Raw genomic sequence first — 21,497 nt, 5'->3', positions numbered from 1 at the left:
AAATGGAAATGTTTTTGTTCCACGGAAAACAACTGTAGCGCAAGATCCCCAAACACTGGTCACCAATGGCAACCAAAGGTAATGTTAAACCAAGGATAGCCTTGTAAAAATTGAAACTTGTTAACTAACTTGAAAGTCACTACTTGTTTTGAATTGCAAAAACTTGTTTGATTTAGCAGGCATCTTTTTAATGTCTTGGTTTACTTATATACTGAGTTTATCTCATTACATTATGTCATTTAGTCATATGATTTACCGTGGTACATTAAACTGTATCATCTTAGCTGGAGAGTCAATACAACAATTATCAATTGGAAAAATACTGGTATCTATTAAGTATTATATATTATATGTTATACTTATTTTGCATCCTGTTCATTGTGAAATGTTGTTCTACATATCAAGAATTGAGGTTTGCGGTCTAATAGAACTTTTTCAGTAGAGTGCAAACAATGGTGGGATCCATATGAAACATCTAATAGAAGACAATTCATCCACTGGCCGAACTCGGCTGCAGAGATTCTGCTGTGAGTTCTATTAATGGTGTTCTGGCCAAGTTCTGAGTGGACATACATTGTGTGTTTGTTATTGTGTGTAATTGTATGTCGATGCTGATGCATATGCAGGTGCCCAGCATCAACTTCCTTTATAGACTCCTATTCACAGTCTGAACGTTTCGGTTCAACTGTGTACAACAATGAGTTTTGCTGGAAGCCGGCCTGTAAACCTGAATGCATTCGCACAGAGAGGAGAAATAACCCTCAACCCAGTCAGGTTGGTATTTAGGTTATACCCAATTTTACATTTATAGTTTGAATGACATACTTGACCTCTCACAGTTTCTCGCGACCTTTAAATCGAGTAATTTTCCCCCCAAGTCTTTCATGATGTGGAGGCTGCCCAGGGACTCCACACGGAACTCTGAGTATGTTGGCTTCCCTTGGACATGTCCCCGGTCTGAGGGGGAGATCCATAAGGCCTTGACAGCACAGTACAGCTCCATCTACAGATGTGACTACATGGGTATGTCATGTGTATATGAAAGCATGTCAGAACATCTGAACTACTGACATTCAGGAGCTTTCAAATGAAATAGTCAATTTATTTCTCTCATCCTATTTTCCTTTGGTTGTATAACATATTTGACAGGACACGATCATATTAATAATGGAGAAAGAAGACTTGCACCTCTGCACAGCAGGCGTGAAATGCTGCTTTCTACGGAAACAGAAATGAGGGGCAATTATCGGCAGCCACAGCAAAAGCCTGAACTGATGGGCAATTACTCCCGCACAGATCCTAACATGCCCTGTCGTGGTATTATAGGTACAGCATGCAAAAATACTCATGTAATCACAAGCAAATAGTGCAATTCACCAAGCATATGCTTTCTATCAGACAACTATCTTCTGTGTTGCAGTTCCAACTGCTGTGAAAAGACAGACTCAGCAGAAAAGATCAGATTTGACAAACGACGACAGGTTTTGTGGAAAGAGAGTCACTATGTGTGATGAAGTCTCTGCCGTCCCAGGAGCTGCAGCACATTCCACCCCAAGGGGGTAAGCATCACTTTATGCCTTTGAATGTTCAGCATTTCAGCAGGTTGCTTACTGATTTTGATTTTGACCGACAGGTACGTCATGTTTCGTGTCTTTTGGCTTTGCAGAAAAGGAGGTTTTGAGTATCCAAACAACAGAATGAAAGTGAATACACTCCCACCGGTTGTGCTTCATTCCCGCTCAGCAGAGTGGATATCAAGCTGGACAGGACCTCTCTGAATGTTTCATCACCCCCATACTCTGCTATCTGACATTATGTAGTCTGTTTGCAACTTCGGATCAAAGCAGAATAAAAACAATTTGCACTGATTTAATGAGTCCTATGTTACAATGAGTCCTGTGTTGCATTGTTAAAACAATAAATAATTATTATATGTTTTGTTTAAATGCATTTAATTCCTTGGTAGCTGCAATGAAAATGTAAAAATGAATTAACACTAATGAGGTGGATTAAACTATGATTACCTGATTACCTAATAGCTGACTGATTAAGGATGTGATGTAAACAATGCAATATAATGTAAGTCTTAAACAAGATTTAACAATGCTGTTCTGCTCTGCAGGTTCTTGTCTTTAGTCTTGTGGTTTCTCAGACGTCACTCTTGGTTTCTTAGTTACCATGGGGCCACCTGCCCTGCTCAGGTGTAATTTTAGAGTGAGTGTCAGGTAGACTAATGTGAGATCTGTCTGTTTGGAGGACGTGCTGCACTAAAGACTGCTTTTAACATCACATCAACCTTATATTATTTATTTGATAAGGATGCCACTGGGGAAGAGGGTCCGCTCTTCTTCGGCTTCAGGAAGATTAGAAACCCAACATGTGAAAAGGTAATCTGCTGTTTTGTTTTCACCCTTACCACCATTGTGAAACACATGTCCGTGTTGAGTTTTTGTTCTGTAATGAATACCAATTTGAAGGGTTTTTATTTTTGGGCAAGAGACAATAGGAGCATCGAGTGACACCTTGCCTTGTTTCTCTGTCATGCTCAGAACATGTTTACTGTTGTCATGGTGCTTGAGCTGCCATCCGGGACAGCACTGAATCACACTCAGATGATTACATAGATTTATGAGTAGTTTCCATTTCCATGTTGGCAATGGCTACACAAATAAAGTACTCTAAGAACAGTGCATTTACTGAAAAAAACATCTCACATCCTCCAGCATCCTCTCTGAACTGGGGAGTACAGGGGTCAGGTGTGCAGGTCCAGGTTTTGGGGGTGAGAAAGTCAAGGATGACCTCTCAACATCAAGACAAAGGGGAGTCAGCGACGATGGACCAGAACAGCCTGAATGGCTGATCCAAGAGCTGCTAAGACAGAACAAGCGAAGACACTCTGTGGCACTCGGAGATGAGGCTAAAATCATCAGACGACAGAACCACAGTGTCGACTCAACTCATGGACTCTGCAGCCTCAAGGTACAGTTTCTGAAAGTGAAAATGAATTCTATCTGCATCTGAAAATGTCTGGATTGTTTTCTGTGTCCTGATATACATTTGCACATGCTCCTTGATGGGTCTACTTTCTTAATAACCTCAAGGTGTCACTAGAGGGTTGTATTGTTACACCCACCAGTGTCAGAGGCTCGTTCTGAAGCCTTACACTCAACTACAGTCGGAGTATATCTCACTCACAAGGTGAGCAGCAGGATGAATGTGAGGTAATGCAAAAAAGTGCCATTTTAAATCAAGTGGATGATCAATATTTCCTCGCAGCCTGACAGCTCATGGGACTATCTGTCCCCGAGCCAGGGGTGGCCATGTTTCAGGCCAAAGTAAAACAAACACAGTCGCTGAGCCAAATGCTTTAAAGGAGCTCCAGTAGATTTAAAATGCTTTCAAGCTGACAGGAATGATGGACCGATGCAAGATGCCGGTGCAAAAGCACCAGATGAAGTTGCAGTTGCAGATGTCAGTCACACTCTCCTGCTTAATGTAATGAGCAATGTGCTGTGACAGATTAGACAGAGCAGGATCAGGAGTTCAAAGTTATGCAGATATAATGAAGGGGATTTGCAAAGCCGTCGAGGTTATGAGAACACTTTCAGCACCTCCATCATACTGATAAAACAATTATACCGTGGGGAAACTTACTTCTTTGAGGAATCAGTCTGTTTATCCCTGTTATTTCTAAATGACAGATCAAAGGGTGTCATGGATCCGTTGCTTTGGAAACGGGGGCCATTGTGGAAGCACCTCAGAGACATATCATGGCTGGCGATGGCTTGCGGTGGCCTTTACAGATAGTCGTTAATACTCCGAGGTGGAGCCCTAATCCTGTGTGATGATAATTACACGGTGTTAATATCTCCTCTCCAGCACTCAGACTTTATGAACTGCCTGGTGAGTAGACTGGAAAAGATTGGAAGGAGCATTTTTTTGCCGAGTAACTTTTATTACTGATATTATTACGCCGCGTGCTCTTTTCGCAGAATATCCATAATCAGCCTGCATTATTAATTGTCTTGTGTCATAATATAATGTTACAAATTGTCCTCTCTCCAATAAGATTGATGAGACGATATCACTCAACGCCCTTCAGAGACTGAAACTAGCATTTGAGGTACTGTATTCATCTTTTAAACACACTGACAGTCAGTAATTCATTTCTGGGTATTTGACTGTCTGTTTGCCTTGAAAGGACTTTGAACCAGATGGCTTGAGATCCATCGATGCGAATCATTTTGGACGTATAGTGAAGAAGTGTTTGGGTTTGCCTCAGACGGTAAGACAGCAGTGTGACATCTCTCTTTATAGCCTAATCTCTCTCAGATTATATCATCACTGTGGCTCACAGTTTGAAACTGAACACAAGCCTTTGCAATTTCAGTTCTTGATTCATTCACCATAAGTGTCATTGTTCTTTATTCTTTTCTTCTTTAAATTTCACAGAGCAACGCACAGATTCAAGGATTGTTTAAGAAGATTGATTATTCAGGCCAAGGAAGCATTTCATGGGTGAGATGAAATTCATATTTGTTTCTTATGGAGCATGAAGGCTTTTTATCCATTTGAATTGCCTTGGTTATAATATTTCTCATGCATGCCCATAAATTTGTAATAATGTGACAGTGTTATTTCGGCAACCATTATTCAGTTATGATTAGTGGAGAAAGTGTAACTGTAGCTCACTTGGACACCATCATTTAGGTGTAAATGAGCTTTTCTAATGGCAAGTTGACTGTCCAATAACATATAACGTACAAAGGAGAAGGTTTCCCAAGTGACAGCCGTCATTGGTGTTGATTTATGACACGTATTGATCAATAATTTGAATAGGTTGTATGAATTGTAAAGCTGAAACATCCAGGTTTGCATCTTAACGTTTTAAATATCTGGTTTGTTTTTTTCATTTCAAGAGTCCAATCATTCATTTTAAAATTGCACTCATCTCCAAGGGCGTCATTTCCACTGTTGATGGGGTGTATTTATATTAAATATTAGACAAGACAGTGAAGGACATCAGAATTTTTAGTGAAGAGTATTTACCAAACTTCAAAGTGTGTCTGTTAAAGCACTTCTTGAAGAACTTTTGTCTTTTTGTTTACCTCCTACCTCTGAAACCAAACCTACGCTCCTGTTATACAACCATGATAACTATTCTCTATGACGATCGACGGTATAAACAACCTGAACCTAACAGGACAACATGTGACGCAGGGGGAGTTCTGCACACACATGCTGCAGGAGTACCGAGAGAAGCAGAAAGCTGTGAGACGCAGTAAGCAGGTGGCTTTCTTTCTGCCGGCCACCATGAAGGCGTTGTGTCATGGCGTCCCCATCGTCAACATCCACCCTGCTCACGATGGCACCGTCGTAACAGTGCAAGAAGACGGGGTTGTTTGCTACTGGAGCCCTGAACTTAAACCCCTGAAGAGCAAACACATGTTTGTATGTTTCACATTTACCTGAACACTTTAATCCAATCCAAACAAATCCAATGAAAAGACCAAAATCAATGTGTTGAACTGTCTTTCAACTCTGTCTGTGGCATTGAAGCCACAAGCCTATTTGTTCCTATTGAGGATCTTTTTAAAAAAAGGTCCAGAAATATGTAGTTGCATTTAAAGGTGCAATATAAAGGACCCACATTAATATTGCAGCAAACAATATTTGCTATGTGAAGATATAGGGAAGTAATATCTACCTGAGCAGAGGATGATGTCGCTGTCCCTCTGTGTGTGTTGTTATCTGCGCTGCTCTAACAGCTGATTACGTCACAGAATCTTATATATCGCACCTTTAAAAGTCGTAATGATGGAAAACATCATCCCTAACATGGCTCATTGATGTGTTTTAAATGGAGGTCTACATATGAGCAAAACTTTAAAATTATCCATATGGATAGAAGCTAAAAGGTGACAGAATACACTACATTCAGTAGAAATTTAAGGTGAATATTCACAAACATTTATTCCAGGACTCTCTTGCATCAAATGCTATTTCCCAGTGAAACCTGGAAACTTAACATATTAATGTGTTACAGAATGAAGGACCTGCAAACAGGAAGACGAAGTGGGCGGGTGATTTTACTCTGATGACAGAGTTCAACAAGCTGCTGATTGGAACGGGGTAATATGACAAAAGGTTTAATAAGAGAGCACATTATTTATCAAGTACAGGGATTAGTCTGACAGCAGGTATTCTGGTTTTGTCTTCGTTATCTTGCAGGGACCGAGAGATCCAATTGTATGAGCTCTCCACTCTGGAGCCTTATTGCCAGATCAATGCACTCGACACGGTGCCTTTGACATTAGACTACGGGTGAGCAACACAACGGCACGTTAACGCGTCTTTCAAATGTCACAATAAGTCACTATAATGGTTTGTGTTGTTTCCACATAGCTACACTGGCCCTGATAAGTGTTGTATTCTGTATGGAGACACAGACGTAGGTCCTTTTGTAGAAACCTAATTCTCCAACAGATATTCATTACATTCCTCTTGATTACTGGATCGTGACAGAGGTGCGTTTCTGTGTTTGTGTTTCAGGGATGTGTGACTATCATTTCAATATCCTCTGTTGGAGATACCCTCAGGTAATTATGCTTTTCTAAAGACTTACTGCATATTGTACAAGACAGGTCTGGGTGTATTTTAATTAACATGGCCTGACTGAGCCCGTAGTCTATCTTAATATGGCCCTTGGTCTTGGAATGTTCTCATTTATATTAACCACAAACTGTTCTTGCAACAATGCAACTGTTACGTTTGTTTGGTTGCCATCAATAAAAGAGATTTTATCTCAAAAGATTTAGTACAATTTTAAATAAATAGATCGATAAAAGTTGAATTTACTGTCATGCAAACTTCTATTGAACATTATGTGAGCAGGAATTGAAGCCACTCAAAGTCAGTGACTCTTTTCACAGATCTGTGACTGAAGGCAACATCAACCTTCAACAGCCAAGTAGATCTGTGTACTTTCTTGTTTCCCTCTCAGATCGTGTTCTCAACTGATGTGTTTGTTAGCAGAAAGGAGAATATTTTGGGGATGTATTGAATGAGGTGCATTTGCATCAGGAACCAAATAACACTCGACACTGATAAGTAACAAATGTAAGGTTCTGATGAGTAACGTGGCCGATAGCAACCACGGCATGATTTCACAATAAAGGCCTCATCAGGATTCAGAATTGCTTCCTTAGACGTGTAGTTCTCCGGCGCTGCAATTAAAAAGAAACGGAGCTACTTCAGCTGAATAAGATGAACTATGATTGACGATGATTATTTATTTTCTGGAAGGCAAAGGCCATCTTTTGAATTTCCGTTCTCATTTGCGATACACATTTGCAGGGAATTAGACTTTCCGGTCCTCTTAACATAATGCTGTTTTCATCTTTATATTTAATATTATGTTACAGTATATTCTCTTGATTATCTCAAAATATGAAATGTTGAGCATTTCATCAGCAGATATTTAGAGCAGTAAACTAAAATGTCTGGTCATTTGTGAATATTGTCAATTCATTAAGCAGCTATTACTGAGAGAAAGTGTTCCGCTGGGAAATTCATTTTTATTTAGCTTTCTTTAAAACAGCTGCAAATGCATCTGATTTGATCGTTTTCTCAGGCTGTAACAAACTTTGAGAATCTGTTTGTGACGTACATACATTAGTTGGTCATTGTATTGCATCGGTATTGCAGCTGTGGCTTTAAACGTTCTCTTTTGTATTTCTCGTCTCATTTCAACGGCATATTTCAGTGGATTCAGGAGGAAGGCGCACGTATGTGAGAGTGATTCACGGCAAGACAGCAGAGATGCAATTATTTTGTTACAGAGACAGAGATGTGAGCGCGTGGACTCTGAAATACTGAGAAAATAGCAGGGTAGAAAACTGTATTGCACATAAATGTCAAAGGTGTGGTGGGAAATGATGACATCGGTTCCCCTCCAATCAAATAAATTATATGCATTTTACATAAGTGAGGCTTGTCTCAGAAAACGTGACCCATTTCAGACCTGATTGTACATCCTTTTTTCATAGATTATGGAACAAATTACCAAAGGTTGAAAATATGCCCAATATAGCGATTGGCAATGCAGTGCTTTCTCCCAACGTGACATTTGTCAGATGGAAGGTTCATCACGACTGGGTGACACAGGTGACATTTTACATTTCCTTGTGTAAGGTGAAGTTCAGCCAAGATACAATGTACAATTACTGCAGAAGCTGTGTAACAATTCATTTTACTTGCATTATATACAGATATCCCTGAAATATTCTAAGCAACTAACTCTTCTCTCACTCCAGGCGAAATATTTTCAGAGTTTTCAAGCTGTCGTCTCCTCATCAAATGAAGAATCTGCTTCTCTCGTTGTAGGTAATTTCAGTTTATCTTTGGCCGTTTGTTGGCCTTTCTTCAGCACCTTCAGGAATTTAGCAGACAATCCAACATATAGTGGTTTGAACTGTGAGTTAAAATCCGGGTTAAAAAAAATGTGAACGCTGAAAATGATACAAAGTTTGAAGTCCTTTTGATCAACAGTGTGCAGTAATTAAATGTTGGGGTTGGACTTTAGGCAGCCTGGTAGGAGAGCTGTAGGGATGATGCACGATGACTCATCTATCACACATCCTAGCAATGCCAGTGTGTGTTTGTGTGTGTGTTTGTGTGTGTGTGTGTGATTGGCCATGTCCACTCCAGCTCGGCCATTTATTCTGATAATGGGTTACCCTTGCTCCAGAAAGCATGTTTGATCGATGCTCAAACACATGGCCTTGTAATAAAATGCCTTTCTTTCATCCTGGAGGTTGTCTGCTGCCTTTAACGGATGCCGAGCAGCAGCTGAGTGAGATCAGAGAGGCCTGTTAGGAAGGAAAGACCAAGAAGGTCCAACTGAGCTGGACTGGACAGCTCCGGGCATCATGTGACCAGACAGTGTTCGCCGTCTTCAAGGGTGTCAAGACCTTTGACCTTTGTCAGAAGCACAGCTTACTGGTCACCGGAGGCATGGACAGACTCATACGCATGTGGAACCCACATTTCTCTGGGTGAGGAGACAGGATTCAGTGGGCTTTCTTTTCATGATTTTGTATCATTCCATTTGTTTTATAATAATAAAAATGATTTTTGTTCTTCTAGGAAACCAACTGGTATTTTGAAAGGCCACTCTGCTCCCATCGCCTACATCCATATCGTCTCAGAGGACAGTCAGATCTTGTCTGTCTCTCTAGACAACACCGTAAAAGTAATTCATATCATTATAAATGATCCAAAGTAAAAGAGCATTCATATTACTGTATATGTATTAATCACTGTGGATATTTCTCCAGCAGTGGTAGAAAATTACTAATTACATTTATCCAAATTCAAGAAAACTTTACTTGACTGTTTACATTTTATGCTACTATTTCACCACGATTTCATCACTACCGCTACCACGGCCTCGCTACTGTCTCTACCAATGCAAAGATGACTTTAGCACTTCCTAAATCCAGATCCATGGATCCAGATGCAGATGTGTTGGTTAGATCCACCCGTCGCTCCTCAACAGTCCAAATATGGTCACTTCTGTTCACTGGTTGCAAAAATTCCCAGATTGCACTGAAGTTGTTGTGGCCAAAATACCAAAATTGAAGCTAAAAAAAATCCTAGTCCACAAACTTCCACTTCTTATCTAAAGTCTGTGATTACTTGATGTGGTATTGTTATGTGAATGCCTCTTCCACTGCTCGTTCACCTGTTCCCTTTTTCAGATGTGGGATATTCCCGAGCAGTGCTGCCTGTTTACAGCAGAGGCCCAAGCCAGCGGCATTCACGGTGACATCTCTGCATGCTCGTACTCCGCTGCTATGAAATCCTTTTACATCGCAGCAGACTGCATGGCTGTGCTCTCCCTGAAGATAAGGTTGGCTGTCGTAGCTTTGCGCTTCATCATAGAATCCAATGTACTCCGAAGATACTTTTGAAAGTATTCCTCAACTGAACTAATTTAAGGATGATATTGTGGAATTCTAAAAAAAAAAAAAAGAATAAGACAGCTGCTGCTTTTGAAGATTTGCTTTTGAGACATTAAACATCTTACTTTCACCAAAAAAAAAAAGATTTCTTTCATTTTTTTTCCTTCAGGGATGACTGCAGCACCTTAATGTTCATTTTCTTTTTTTCTCCTTCTATTATCTTGTGCCTCCGCAAGACCCCGACTCCACAGCCGTCTGACAGTTTCACATAATGAGACTGTAATGTGCTGCGGCTTCAGTGAGGAGCTCCGTCAAGTTGTCAGCTGCACTGAGGGATCCGTGAGTAAAACATGATTTTACATAATCACAGATACATATTCACAGAAAGATGAATCCTGTTTATTTAAAACTCAAAATGTTTCTTCTTCCAGGTGGTGAAAGTCTGGGATTTTGACACTGGGCGTCAGCTCTTTGAGTTTGGTGGCACAAATGACCTGTCTGCCATCACATGCATGACATTCGACCCCAAAGGGAGGAGGTACAAGTACATGAAGCAGCTTGTGAATATTTCATAGAATACACTTCATTGCACTCAAATACGTTCTTGTGTTTGCAGGCTCATCACAGGTGGAAGAGATGGTTATTTGAAGATCTGGAATTTCAACAATGGTCAGTGCCTAAAGACACTAAAGAAAGGTATGTGTTAAACATAAACACTACATCCTCAAAACAAAGAAGGTTGAAATAACTGTATTATTAATGATTCCCAATCTACCCTAGAGGGGGAATGTCACGAAGTCTGCGACTGCATCTTCCTGCAAGTTCACAGGAATCTGTGAGTAATGATGTGATATTTTGCAAGTGTTCTTTGCTCAGAATGAATTTTAATCCATGTTGAGCTCGTGCGATTTTTTTTTTTCATTTGAAGCTATGTGATGTCTGTCGGCCGGGACCGGAAGATTGACATTTACCCAGTGAGTACCAAAGACGTGAGTTCTAGGTGTTATTTTTCAGAAATCCCAGTCCAATTATTTCCTCCAACCCTCCATCGCATATAGCACCCCATTTGCATTTGTTTTCACTGTCATTAGCAGCTGAACTCCACTCTGAAACAAACAGGACTGATAGTTCATACTGCATATAGCCTGTTTTCAATTTCATTTTAATAATAATTTTTGCTGCACGCGCGGATGTCACCTCTTGTCATTGTCTGGTTAATTCGAATTTGAATGTGCTAATAGGATGTTCTACCAGCTATTTCTATAGCCCACAAAAAATGTGTTAATATTGAATATCAAATAATATATTAAATATTAAAGAATATTAAAAGCCCGGTTTGCTGACTGTACATTTTTCCAGGACACACCTGAGGACCTGCATCATGTCCAGAGACCGCAGCCTGCATGGCCGGATGATTTGGTGATTAATGAACAGAAAACTGTCTGCACGATAACTTTGAGAAAAGATGTTCAGGCGAACCAAAAATAATAGCAACGGGCTCTGACTGAGTTAGTATTCCCCCATGACATTAGTGTCAGGCAGACTCGACGACAGCGGGAGAAACATTGTATGGATCCAATCGTTATTCTTCCATTTCTAAAAAAGCAGAGCTGTCTGTGTTGAAAGTGACAAAAGGACAAATTGGGTGTTTTCACTGTGAACTGAATGCAAAACGCTCATCAGGCTGCCTGTTAGCTAATCGTCAGGGCATCATTCTGTTGCCAGTGGTGGAAAATGAATGAAGTGTATTCCAATACATACGTACCTGTGAAGATGAATCTTCCCTGCTGGGTATTTGTACACACGGAGGATGCTGGTCTTTGGTCCTTGAGCTGTTTTTTGCTGACTTGCTGGAAAGCTCAAAGAGAGAAATGTAACAGAGCCTCCCTGATCTCTGCCCTTCTGTTCAGCATCACCTGCAGATTTGTTTTTAACTCAGGCAGCAAGTTCCCCAATCTCCCTCCCTCGCTCTTATTCGCCCTCTTCCCTTGTTCCAGCAGTTTTAAGAATTTACATTACATATTTCATATTTTCTTCCTGAATCCATATTACATCTGTATGCACTATACACTATACGCTCTTTGTGTCTAAGTCCCAGTGCAGCCAATCTCAGTATACATGGCGTTTAATGTCAATGAGAGTCTGGCAGTAGAGTAGTTGCAGTATTATTGTGTATTCAAAATGTAATCTCAAGAAAAATCACCAATAAAGATGATTCGCTCCTCTAAAATGTCACAGATTTGGAATCAGAGGCCCATCAGATATAGCTGCAAAGACATCTGTATTCTTTGGGGGTTATATTTCTCATCATCGAGGGCGATGGATTGTGAAATAAATTCATTTTTATCTGATTCCCCAACAATTAGACTGTAATATTTCTAAAAGGTAAAATCAGACAAACCAACACTGTAGAATATTAAATAGATCCCCCTCTTCTTTTAACAAGCTGGCATTCTAAAATGAGCTAATTAGCACTAATCACAAAGAACAGCTGATCGGGGTGTCATTATGTTCGCAAGTATTTACAATAACAATAAGACAATTGAACATTTTGGCCTGGAAAAGTGAGGGGATCGCCAATTCATTATTTATCGACCGAACATTGTGGATATCTGTAGCACATTTCATACCAATACAATCAAATAAAGTAAGAATAAAATCATTTTTAAAACTATTCTAAACATCTGATAACGTGATATTGATAATGAAGAAACAAACATCTCACTTCTTTATGAGGTAAAATCACCAACTACATTTATTAATGCGGCCTCGTGCTCTCAAAGTATTCAGTCTACTAAAAATATCACACAATAGATGATCGGGTTTCACCAGGATGAAGTGGTCAGACACGCTTCCCTCTCCATGAGCAGCAGGAAGGATTCTCAGTCATCCGATATAAAAGGTGACGCTGATCTCTTTCATTATGGCTGCTGGTTACATTCACCCCGAAGAGACACATTAACAGACCAGAAGGAATGCATTAAAGAGGCCGGGAAGAAAACTAACCCCTCTGATCATCTATAGACTCTCCTACAATTGTTTTTCCATTAATGGCCTGCAGGATGAAGATCAATGGGCCGGTCTATATATATTGCTCTCTTTCCCTTATCCACTGAGCCTCATGTTCACTGTGCATTTCTCTCTTCCTGCAGATGGTCAGTGTTCTCATTAATATTTTAAAAACCTGGCCCAGTTTAGCTAAATATTTGGTTAAGTCTTGAAGTGTGTTTTCCAGTAAGTTCACTTATCAGATCCTAAGTCAAACGTGCCATCTGCTTTTTTCTGATCTGTGTCCGGTTTCTGGTCGGCAGCCAAATATTCCCGTGGAGTTCAGTGCAAGAAAGCAAGCAGCACATCATGGATCGCTTTGCATCAGTGGCAGCAGAAATGTCTGGCTTGTCTGCTCACTCAGGGGTTTGACATCGAGTCAGTCCATGTATCCCAAATGTGCGACACACTTGATCACTTGAGTTCTGTGACAAAAAGGGAAAATTCACTGATTTTCATGGATTTAAACGAATCACCCGAAATTCCTCTCAGCTGTGGAATGAGAGTCCTTGCTCCTCAGAGAGATTTTAGATGTTTTTGGTGGACAGACTGGTGATCTTTAACCTCATTTCACTTATTGGGTGAGGTGCTTCATCATTTCTAAATTGATTTTAAAGATATAGTTTGATATAATATCAGAAATACACTTATTTGCTCTCTAACCATTCCACTGTCTGTGAAATGTGATCAATATAAGCTACCACCAGCATATACTGTATATTTATGTGCAAACAAAGACAGGAATCTTTCTTGGAAACAAATAAAATGACTGTGGTTGAACATTTGACTTTTATACCCTGCAGCTGCTTAGGGAGACTCACACTTTGTCTTTCCTCAGAAAAATGGCCATAAGGAGGACATCCTTTGCGTGGCGCAGTGTCCCCCGTCGCTCCTCGCCACCGGCAGCTACGACGGAGAGGTTATAGTGTGGAACCGGGTTTCTGGACGCATACAGTGTCGGCTCGTTAGCCCTCTTTCAGCTGAACACCAAAAAGTTGAAGGTACATTGGGAGCAAAGTGAATATATTCAAGAAAAACTCTGATGTGGCATTTAATTTATGTTTTTTATTCAACTTGCACAGGACTGGATACAAGTGTCCAAAGCATAATTTTCTTAAAGAACTCCAAATTAAAGCAGTTTTCCTCGTCTACAGCTCTGCTGTCGTCTGGAGTCATGGGTCAGTGCTATTATGAGCGCCACTAATTACAGCCTTTTACAACCTTTCACAATGTGTTTCAATACTAATTACTGTATGTCTTTTCTCTGTAAAAGGTTGTATACATGCGTGGAATGTGCTCAGTGGAGGAACAATTGTGGGCAGCTTCAAAGCTGTAAGATATTTAACCCAACAACATGTCTCGGTTTCACTTTTCTTTCTATTAGCTTTGAAGTTGCTGATCACACAGTTAGATAATGTGTTTCTTTGCTTGGTTCTAGCGTTTTTAACAACTAGCAGGTACCTTACAGCTGCTAAATGCAAAGCAGGGACCTTTAATACCGGGAGCTGGGTGAACATGAGGACATAAACCTGGAATAAAAGATGTGCCTGTGGAAGCAGATATTGTATTTTGAGGCTATAAACATAAAAAAAAGACAAATTATTTTGCTATCATTTGAGCTTGGTAGCCTAGCAATCATGGCTCTTAACAATTTGTTACGGTGTTTTTATTGCGGTACTTTTGCTTCTTCATGATTAGTTTCTACAATTTGTTGCCAGACACATTTGGTATGAAATGATATATGATTATCTGGAGAGCACTATTATCAGGGGGAATGTAACTGCAGCCAGTTTGTCTGAAATTGAGTTGGTATGATTGCAATGTTTTCTTTTTCCTCTCCATTTTGCAGTCTCGATTCCAACAGAAGATCACCAAACTGGCTAAAACGGACTCGGACACGCGGCTCTACGCTGCTGACGTCATCGGTTACATCTATGTTTACAACATGGAGACGTTTGACCTCAAGAAAAAATCACAGAGAGGTCTTTTTCTTGCCCTTGACATTGCATACAATGACAATATGAAAAGAAAGTGTCTATAAAAACATGCAAAATTTGTTTTTTCCACATTCATTCAGCTGAAAACTTCTGGCGTGCCCACACCAGCAGAATAACTGGGTAAGTCAAATCCATTCAAGTCCATTCCTTCTGCTGCACGAGTAAAGTAAGTATAGGAGAACGCTTGTGTGGGAAGGTCTAAAAACAGATGATCTGTACAGGTGAGATGCAGCCCGGAGTGCATCTGCCATCCAACGCACCAACAGAGAGGGTGATTTAGAGTGTTCTGCCACAAATGCCTTCTCTCATTTCATCTCGTGTCTCTTTATTCTGGTCCAGCCTGCAGATTGTTGACAATGATCAAGTGGTGCTTACCTCATCCACCGACTACACCGTGCGCCTTTGGAGTGCACACGGAGAATTCATAGGTGGGTGCCAGTTTACATCCGTCAATCCCCTCTTCCTAGACATCATTAATGGCCATGCAAATGACATTAATCATGTTCATTCCAGTGTGACAGTACTGGCTTGATTAACCCACTAAGGACCTGAGGTAAAAAAAGAAAGAAAAAAGAGCTGTTTGGTCCTCCTTCCTTCCACTTTCAACGATCAGTGAACACACAGCAAACTACATGGCAGCTTCATTATAGTTTGCCTAGAGATGCTATACTACAATACTACATGGCTCCAGGTTTAGTGTGTCAGTTATAATAATACGTGATAATAACACTAACTGATTTCCAGATATGCACCATGAAAGCACAATATTAGTTGAATAAATGAGTTATGCCCTCCAGTCGGGTAAGGGCCGTAGCATTGCAAACAAATACAGTATATTAATAATAATAACTTTATTCAAATAGCACCTTTAAAAGCACATACACATCACATATAAGCATATCAAAATTAACTAAAAATCATGAGCTAGAAAGACAATAAGATAAAACTAAATAAATCAATTAAATTCGAATTAAAAAGATGAAAAGTATATCTTTGAACCTCTGAGGTCCACAGAGAAATTACAACATCCATCAGACCGGCGTGGTCAACGTGTGTTTTTGACCACCCAATGCATTATGGGTAGAGCAACAGAGAAAAGCAGGATTGTGTTTCTGTGAGTGAGTATTGACTCGCTGTGACTGACACGCGCTGAAGTGATGCTTGAGTATGTAGAGTGTCATTGTGTGAAACTGTGGAGCTCCAACCAAGCTGCATTATTTAACACACTGGAGTGAGAACATGTTGCGTTGGTAGTCCGGCCTTGAAGTTCATCTGGTACAACGCTCAGCAGTGTTTCTCTAAATGCTGTTAAACAGCCGAGGGAAGAGTGTGATCCCACTCGGATTTAAACACATACGAGATAACCGGGATGCATTTTAACATATTTGTAGGATATTAGGTAATTATCATATATATACTGTATGTTTTGTATGAAGGCCTTTCCCAGAGGGGAAAATTACATGAAAAATTGAAATAAAATTCACATCTAACTTGATATTTTGCATTTTTTTTTAAAGAAATTGTTGCATGGGAGGAAATGTCATAAGTAATAACTTGGTTTTTTTTGTTTTTTTTAAACTGATTCATAACACAGATTTGAATCCAAGAGATTACATTTCATGACAAGCTGCTGTGAGACTGGGTCTGGCTACACAGCAGGACGCTGCGGAGAAATGATTTCAAATGGATTCAGACACGATGACATTTTCAGATTTTTTTTTACCCTGTCACATCCTTTCAACACCATGCCGCGCAATTTGGAAGAACATTGAAATGGAACATTTTGGTCTTCTCCACAGGGACCTTTGGGCAGTGTGAGAGCTGGAGCGTCCACACCCCCTCTTCGTGGAAACATCCTGCCGTCCCCTACGAGGTTCTGATCGATCCACTGAGTATGCCCGATCACGAATCTCTCATTGTTGAAACACGTCCTTCTGATTCAGTCAATCCCGACAGGACTGGTGGTCACCGAGGTGAGCTAAAGGTGAGCTGCATTACTTTAATGATTATTGTGTTGTGTACGGTGTGTCCCCCTCCCCCACCTACACATGTTGAACTGAACTGAACTTTGCTTGCTCCTCCATAATTGCAGTCAGGGACACACAGTAAGCCGAGACTTCCCCCAGCATCCATCAGTGGCGCAGGCATTAAGAAAGATTAAAAGCACATTTTACCCAGAGGAACACTGAAGACTGGGTGAGTTGCAACCATGATAACAGTGAAAGCATCTACTGTATGTAAGTAAGAGTGAGAGTGAGTGTGCCTTCTGTGTCTCAGGCTCTGGCGTGAAGCTGTCAGGCATACTAACAAGCTATCGAACCACCGCGCTCTGAGAGGCTGTGATGCTGTGGAGCCACCAAACACCAGGTCATAGTGATGAAGTACAAAAAACAAAGGGTTGGGATCCAATTACCATTAGACTACTTTGGCAATCATGTCTTAGTGATTTATTTAGTTTCTTCTGAGTGTTTTTAGTGGAAAAACCTCTAAAAACAAAGTGTAGTGGAGCATTTAGCCACTAAACAGCCAGAAAGCAGTCGGTGGAGACCAAAGCAGAGCTCAAAGGTCAGTGTATCGGACTTTATTCATCAGGTGGACACAAGATGCAAAATATGCCTGCTGGATTTGTAAATCTGTTTGGTATCATGTTGTAATATTTTCAATAAAGAGAATTAATGAACAAGCTGATTCTGAAAATATGAAAATATGAAAAAGAAAGCTTCCTTTCTAGTTTGAGATATCCGTGTATTTAATGTATTATCAAGGTTCTTGTTAAGATGCTCTGGCATACAATTATTAATAACATAGTGCTCAACAGTAGGGGCAGTCATATTTTAGAAGGTGACAGTATACACGCTTTAAGCTGTGCGTTTTAGGCTGACAGTGATGTGAGTGCTGACGATGTCGTGTCTGTGCCAGCCAAACAAACTGTGGCGTACGGTAAATGACTCAATGAGGGAATGAGGTGCAGTGTGTGTGCACGCAATCACATTCTGAAACAGTCCATCAAGTAAACTGTCTCTGTGGTGTTTACATTTTTATGGGACACCATTCATAGAAATCATACCTGCAGAAAAGCTGTAATACCTCATCCCTTTTACACACACACACACACACACACACACACACACACACACACACACACACACACACACACACACACACACACACACCTCCTTATCTTCAAAAAGTATGAGCCTGTGCAATTTCATGTTAACAAACAACACTTTCTGGCGGAGGCAATACACGCCACATTTATTTTTTGATTACAGCAACTATAAGCACAACTCCATAACATAACTGCCCACAAAAATGCAAGCTCTTAATGATGCAGGAATGCTCAGTGAATATGAGTTCCTAGAGGGAGGGAGAGAACGGTCGTTTTCAAAGGGTGGGAAACATCTTAATTATAGGTCACAGCTACCCACAAGCCATATGATTTAGTTACAATCCGGCTATAAAAGTACGTTGTTAATTACAATGTTAGTTTTCTGCAGATTATCAATTATTAAGGAGGTGTCCAGAAGCACGGAGCCGAGGCTTTCTTCAGCCCAAACACAGATCTGCTTCAGTGACAGTGAACTGCAGACACTTTTCTTCTTTCTCCAGCAGACACGAACCACAAAATCTGACTGTGTTTCTGTAAAATCAAGCAACCATCACTGTCCACAAATGTGTCCTTTCATTGTCAGTGGAGAAGCATCCTGGGTGACGCTGCCTTGATGTTCTTGTTTCTGGCCGTGGGAGAGACTTAGTCACAAATCTGGACCGATCTGTCAAAGTGCAGCATGCTGCCTTCACAGGATGTTGGAAATGTTGTTTCTGCAACGGCAGGAATCGAAAAATCCAGGGAACAGAAAACAAATTATAAAGCAGTGGAAGTGGAACGCCCATGTTACCGGAACAAAGGCCACATCAACACTAAACAAAAGTTCAATGTTAGTGATATTATATAAACCCAAACCATCGCCATCTTCTCATTTTCAGGGTTTGTTGGGACTAATAATAATTATAATAATAATAATAAGCAGAAGCAGAAGAAGAAGAAGAAGAAGAAGAAGAAGAAGAAGAAGAAGAAGAAGAAGAAGAAGAAGAAGAAGAAGAAGAAGAAGAAGAAATTGATTGTATTGCACATTCTTTAATGTTCCTTTTCTATCATTTTAAAGCATAAGCCACCACTTTGGTCAGGGCTGAGACACTTCTCTCATTTCAACAGGATCATTAAGCTCTCAGCTTCTTTACATCCCTTAAAAAACAAAAAAAACATTCCCTTCCAAATGATGTATCTCATAACAAATCTGTGAAAAAGACACGACTGAACTTTTATCCTGCAGCTTCAGCTGTAACTGAGGAATGCTTCAGTTAAATTCAGGCGAGTAAGCCGACATGCAAAATAGCTGAAAAAGAGATTTGTGGTTAATTAGGCCCCTGCTCAGGTTGAAGTTATGCTGGGAATACATTATGTAATCACTGTCTAATGGGAATGATAAAGGTGCAAGTCCACTCTAAGTACACCTTAACTCAGATGTCTGAGAATCAGGTCTAATCCGCCATCATAAGAGTGGGTGTTTCATCAGAATATGTGGGTGAAAAAAAGTTGTTTCTTTCCCCAAACACGCTGTCCAGCTGAGCCGGTTTCTAACTGGAAGCCAGCGAGGTTAAATCATTAAAACTGTTCAGTACAGCCGGTCTACACTTCCTCTGTCGGGAACATAAACTGTGAGCTTTCGCTGGACTTTTTCAGTCTGACTTGAAAAGCACAGGTGTTGTTTATACCATTAATGATGGTGACTTCCCATTTAGGGCCCACTGGCATGGCTTACTAGGAGCCCCTGTTCATTACTGCAGATATACACCTGTGCCTTCCCTGCTGCACCAAGACCAAATGTTTATTTATTTTTTCCCGAAAGCTCAGGACTTTATGGCTTTGTCCTTTGTATTGTTCCTCCTGATTTGGCACCGCCGGAGGAGGACTTTGCATCACAGATGGTGTTTGAGGCTGATTCTCGTATGGTGGTTTAGCAGCGTGGCAGCCTGGTCTTTGAAACGGCATTAAGATCATGTGGTGAGATAATATTTACATAGGCTCCATATGAACAGTTAGCCTTAGTGAAATTACCAAAAATATTTATATATTAACATGGGGAATGTTCTATGAGTTTGTGGGCAGGAAATTAATCTGCAACTATTTTTTTTTTACTAGATTAAGTCATTTTTCAAACTGAAAGGCCAAGCATTTGCTGGTTGTAACTTCTCCATTGTGGTGATTAGCTGCTTTTATATATTGAATATTAGAGTTTTAGACAAAACAGGACATGTCACGGTGAAGGTGGTCATGATTTACCAAGCAGTTCATCAACCAAACAAAGTAATTGTTCAATAAAGTTATATTTTTTGAACACCAGCTGCTAACCCTATTAAAGTTCTCACTATGTAAATTGCAAAGTGTGACCAAACTGCAGGCTGAAAAAACAGAAGTGTTTTACAGAAGCACATGAACGCAGCAGCGATGTGACGTCCTCCGTCCAGCCAGCAGAGGGCGCGCCTGAGCCTCGTGCAAGTAAACGGGGATGCCTCCTCGCAGAGCACACAAACCCACTCCCCGTTTTCCGTGAAACTGTGAAAAGGAAAAGCCCCGTTGTTTTTTTGAACACTGTCAGAAAGCCCATGCACCGGCAGCTTTCCCCCGCCGCCGCCTCCGCCGCTCGCAGGACTCTCCCGGGATGCTGTCCAACAAGCCTCACGTCGCTCACAAAGTGGCAGGCTGTTTGATTTTCCTCTCCCTCCGTAAGTACTCACTTCACTTTCTAACGCCGGTGTCAGCGGGGGGGGGGGGGTGGGGGCACCGCACAGCTGTGAGGGGCGCAGCGACACCCTGTTAACGGTGGGTGCTGCTGCGTTCAGGGGGTGAAGCTCGGCGTTTTAGCCAAAGAAGCGACAATGTAGCGCCGAGTCCAAGAGGCGAGCTGCGACTTAGTATCAACTGTTGGAGAAGTGCGGAGCCGAGATTCGCCTCAACTTCCCGAGGAGTTGAAAGGCGTTTTTTTTTTTTTTTTGGTTGCTCCCGCTGGTTGCCATGTGGGCTCGTGCACACTTCCGACTTAAGTTTTACACGAGAGTCGATCACAGGAACACGTTTGAAAGTCAGAATCTGGTCCCAGAGCGGCGTTAAGTGGCTGCTTCCTGACACGGAGTCAGGCAACGCAACCTCCGGCTAAAGCTACTTCACCAACTCCCATTTCTCCCCGTCTTGTCTGGGTGTGCAGCAGGGACTAAGCAACACACGCAGGGACATACACACGAATGTATTCCTCCTTTATTTGCCATAGAAATCACATTATCCACACAGTGAGAGGTCTCATTGTACTTGGATTAAAACGTTAGGAGCATGTGCTTCATTACAGTTTTCCTTTACCTCCCATGCAATTGATTGCTTAATTGGAACAAAAACGAATGGCCCAAATATCCAATATTTCATGAGAATTAA

General features: G+C 40.9%; 3 protein-coding genes across 4 annotated transcripts in view; all 3 read left to right on the top strand.

Moving 5' to 3' along the window:
* tex26 (testis expressed 26) lies at nt 1-1,778 on the top strand (the record flags this gene model as incomplete). The annotated part of the gene is made up of 7 exons (XM_084020282.1): nt 1-78; nt 443-527; nt 627-774; nt 879-1,023; nt 1,150-1,326; nt 1,421-1,559; nt 1,667-1,778. The coding sequence occupies exons 1-7, from the start codon at nt 66-68 to the stop codon at nt 1,776-1,778; spliced, it is 819 nt and encodes a 272-aa protein (XP_083876408.1). The 5' UTR covers nt 1-65.
* A 2,101-nt stretch (nt 1,779-3,879) lies between these two features.
* Nucleotides 3,880-17,631, top strand: wdr95 (WD40 repeat domain 95). The gene is given in 31 exon segments (XM_084019456.1): nt 3,880-3,903; nt 4,070-4,123; nt 4,202-4,285; nt 4,453-4,518; nt 5,221-5,451; nt 6,047-6,132; nt 6,232-6,324; nt 6,406-6,451; nt 6,553-6,599; nt 8,049-8,166; nt 8,316-8,385; nt 8,816-8,874; nt 8,878-9,056; nt 9,148-9,253; nt 9,762-9,913; nt 10,202-10,304; nt 10,397-10,503; nt 10,582-10,661; nt 10,746-10,800; nt 10,894-10,939; nt 11,325-11,384; nt 13,852-14,014; nt 14,096-14,191; nt 14,287-14,345; nt 14,863-14,995; nt 15,091-15,130; nt 15,350-15,438; nt 16,810-16,994; nt 17,107-17,206; nt 17,288-17,507; nt 17,548-17,631. Coding segments are annotated over 29 exon segments (2,712 nt in total). The 5' UTR covers nt 3,880-3,891; the 3' UTR covers nt 17,200-17,206; nt 17,288-17,507; nt 17,548-17,631.
* A 3,003-nt stretch (nt 17,632-20,634) lies between these two features.
* The window catches only part of b3glcta (beta 3-glucosyltransferase a), a 99,497-nt gene continuing 98,634 nt past the window's right edge, over nt 20,635-21,497 (top strand). For both annotated transcript variants that reach the window (XM_084019140.1, XM_084019139.1), the window contains exon 1: nt 20,635-20,797. In XM_084019140.1, coding sequence (XP_083875266.1) covers nt 20,734-20,797 — 64 coding nt within the window. In that variant the 5' untranslated portion in view covers nt 20,635-20,733. The remainder of the gene's footprint in view (nt 20,798-21,497) is intronic.

Source organism: Eutrigla gurnardus (assembly GCF_963514095.1).
Source record: "Eutrigla gurnardus genome assembly, chromosome: 10".
Taxonomy (NCBI): domain Eukaryota; kingdom Metazoa; phylum Chordata; class Actinopteri; order Perciformes; family Triglidae; genus Eutrigla; species Eutrigla gurnardus.
Note: the sequence above shows the minus strand (reverse complement) of the source record. Positions and strands in the feature narration are given on the sequence as shown.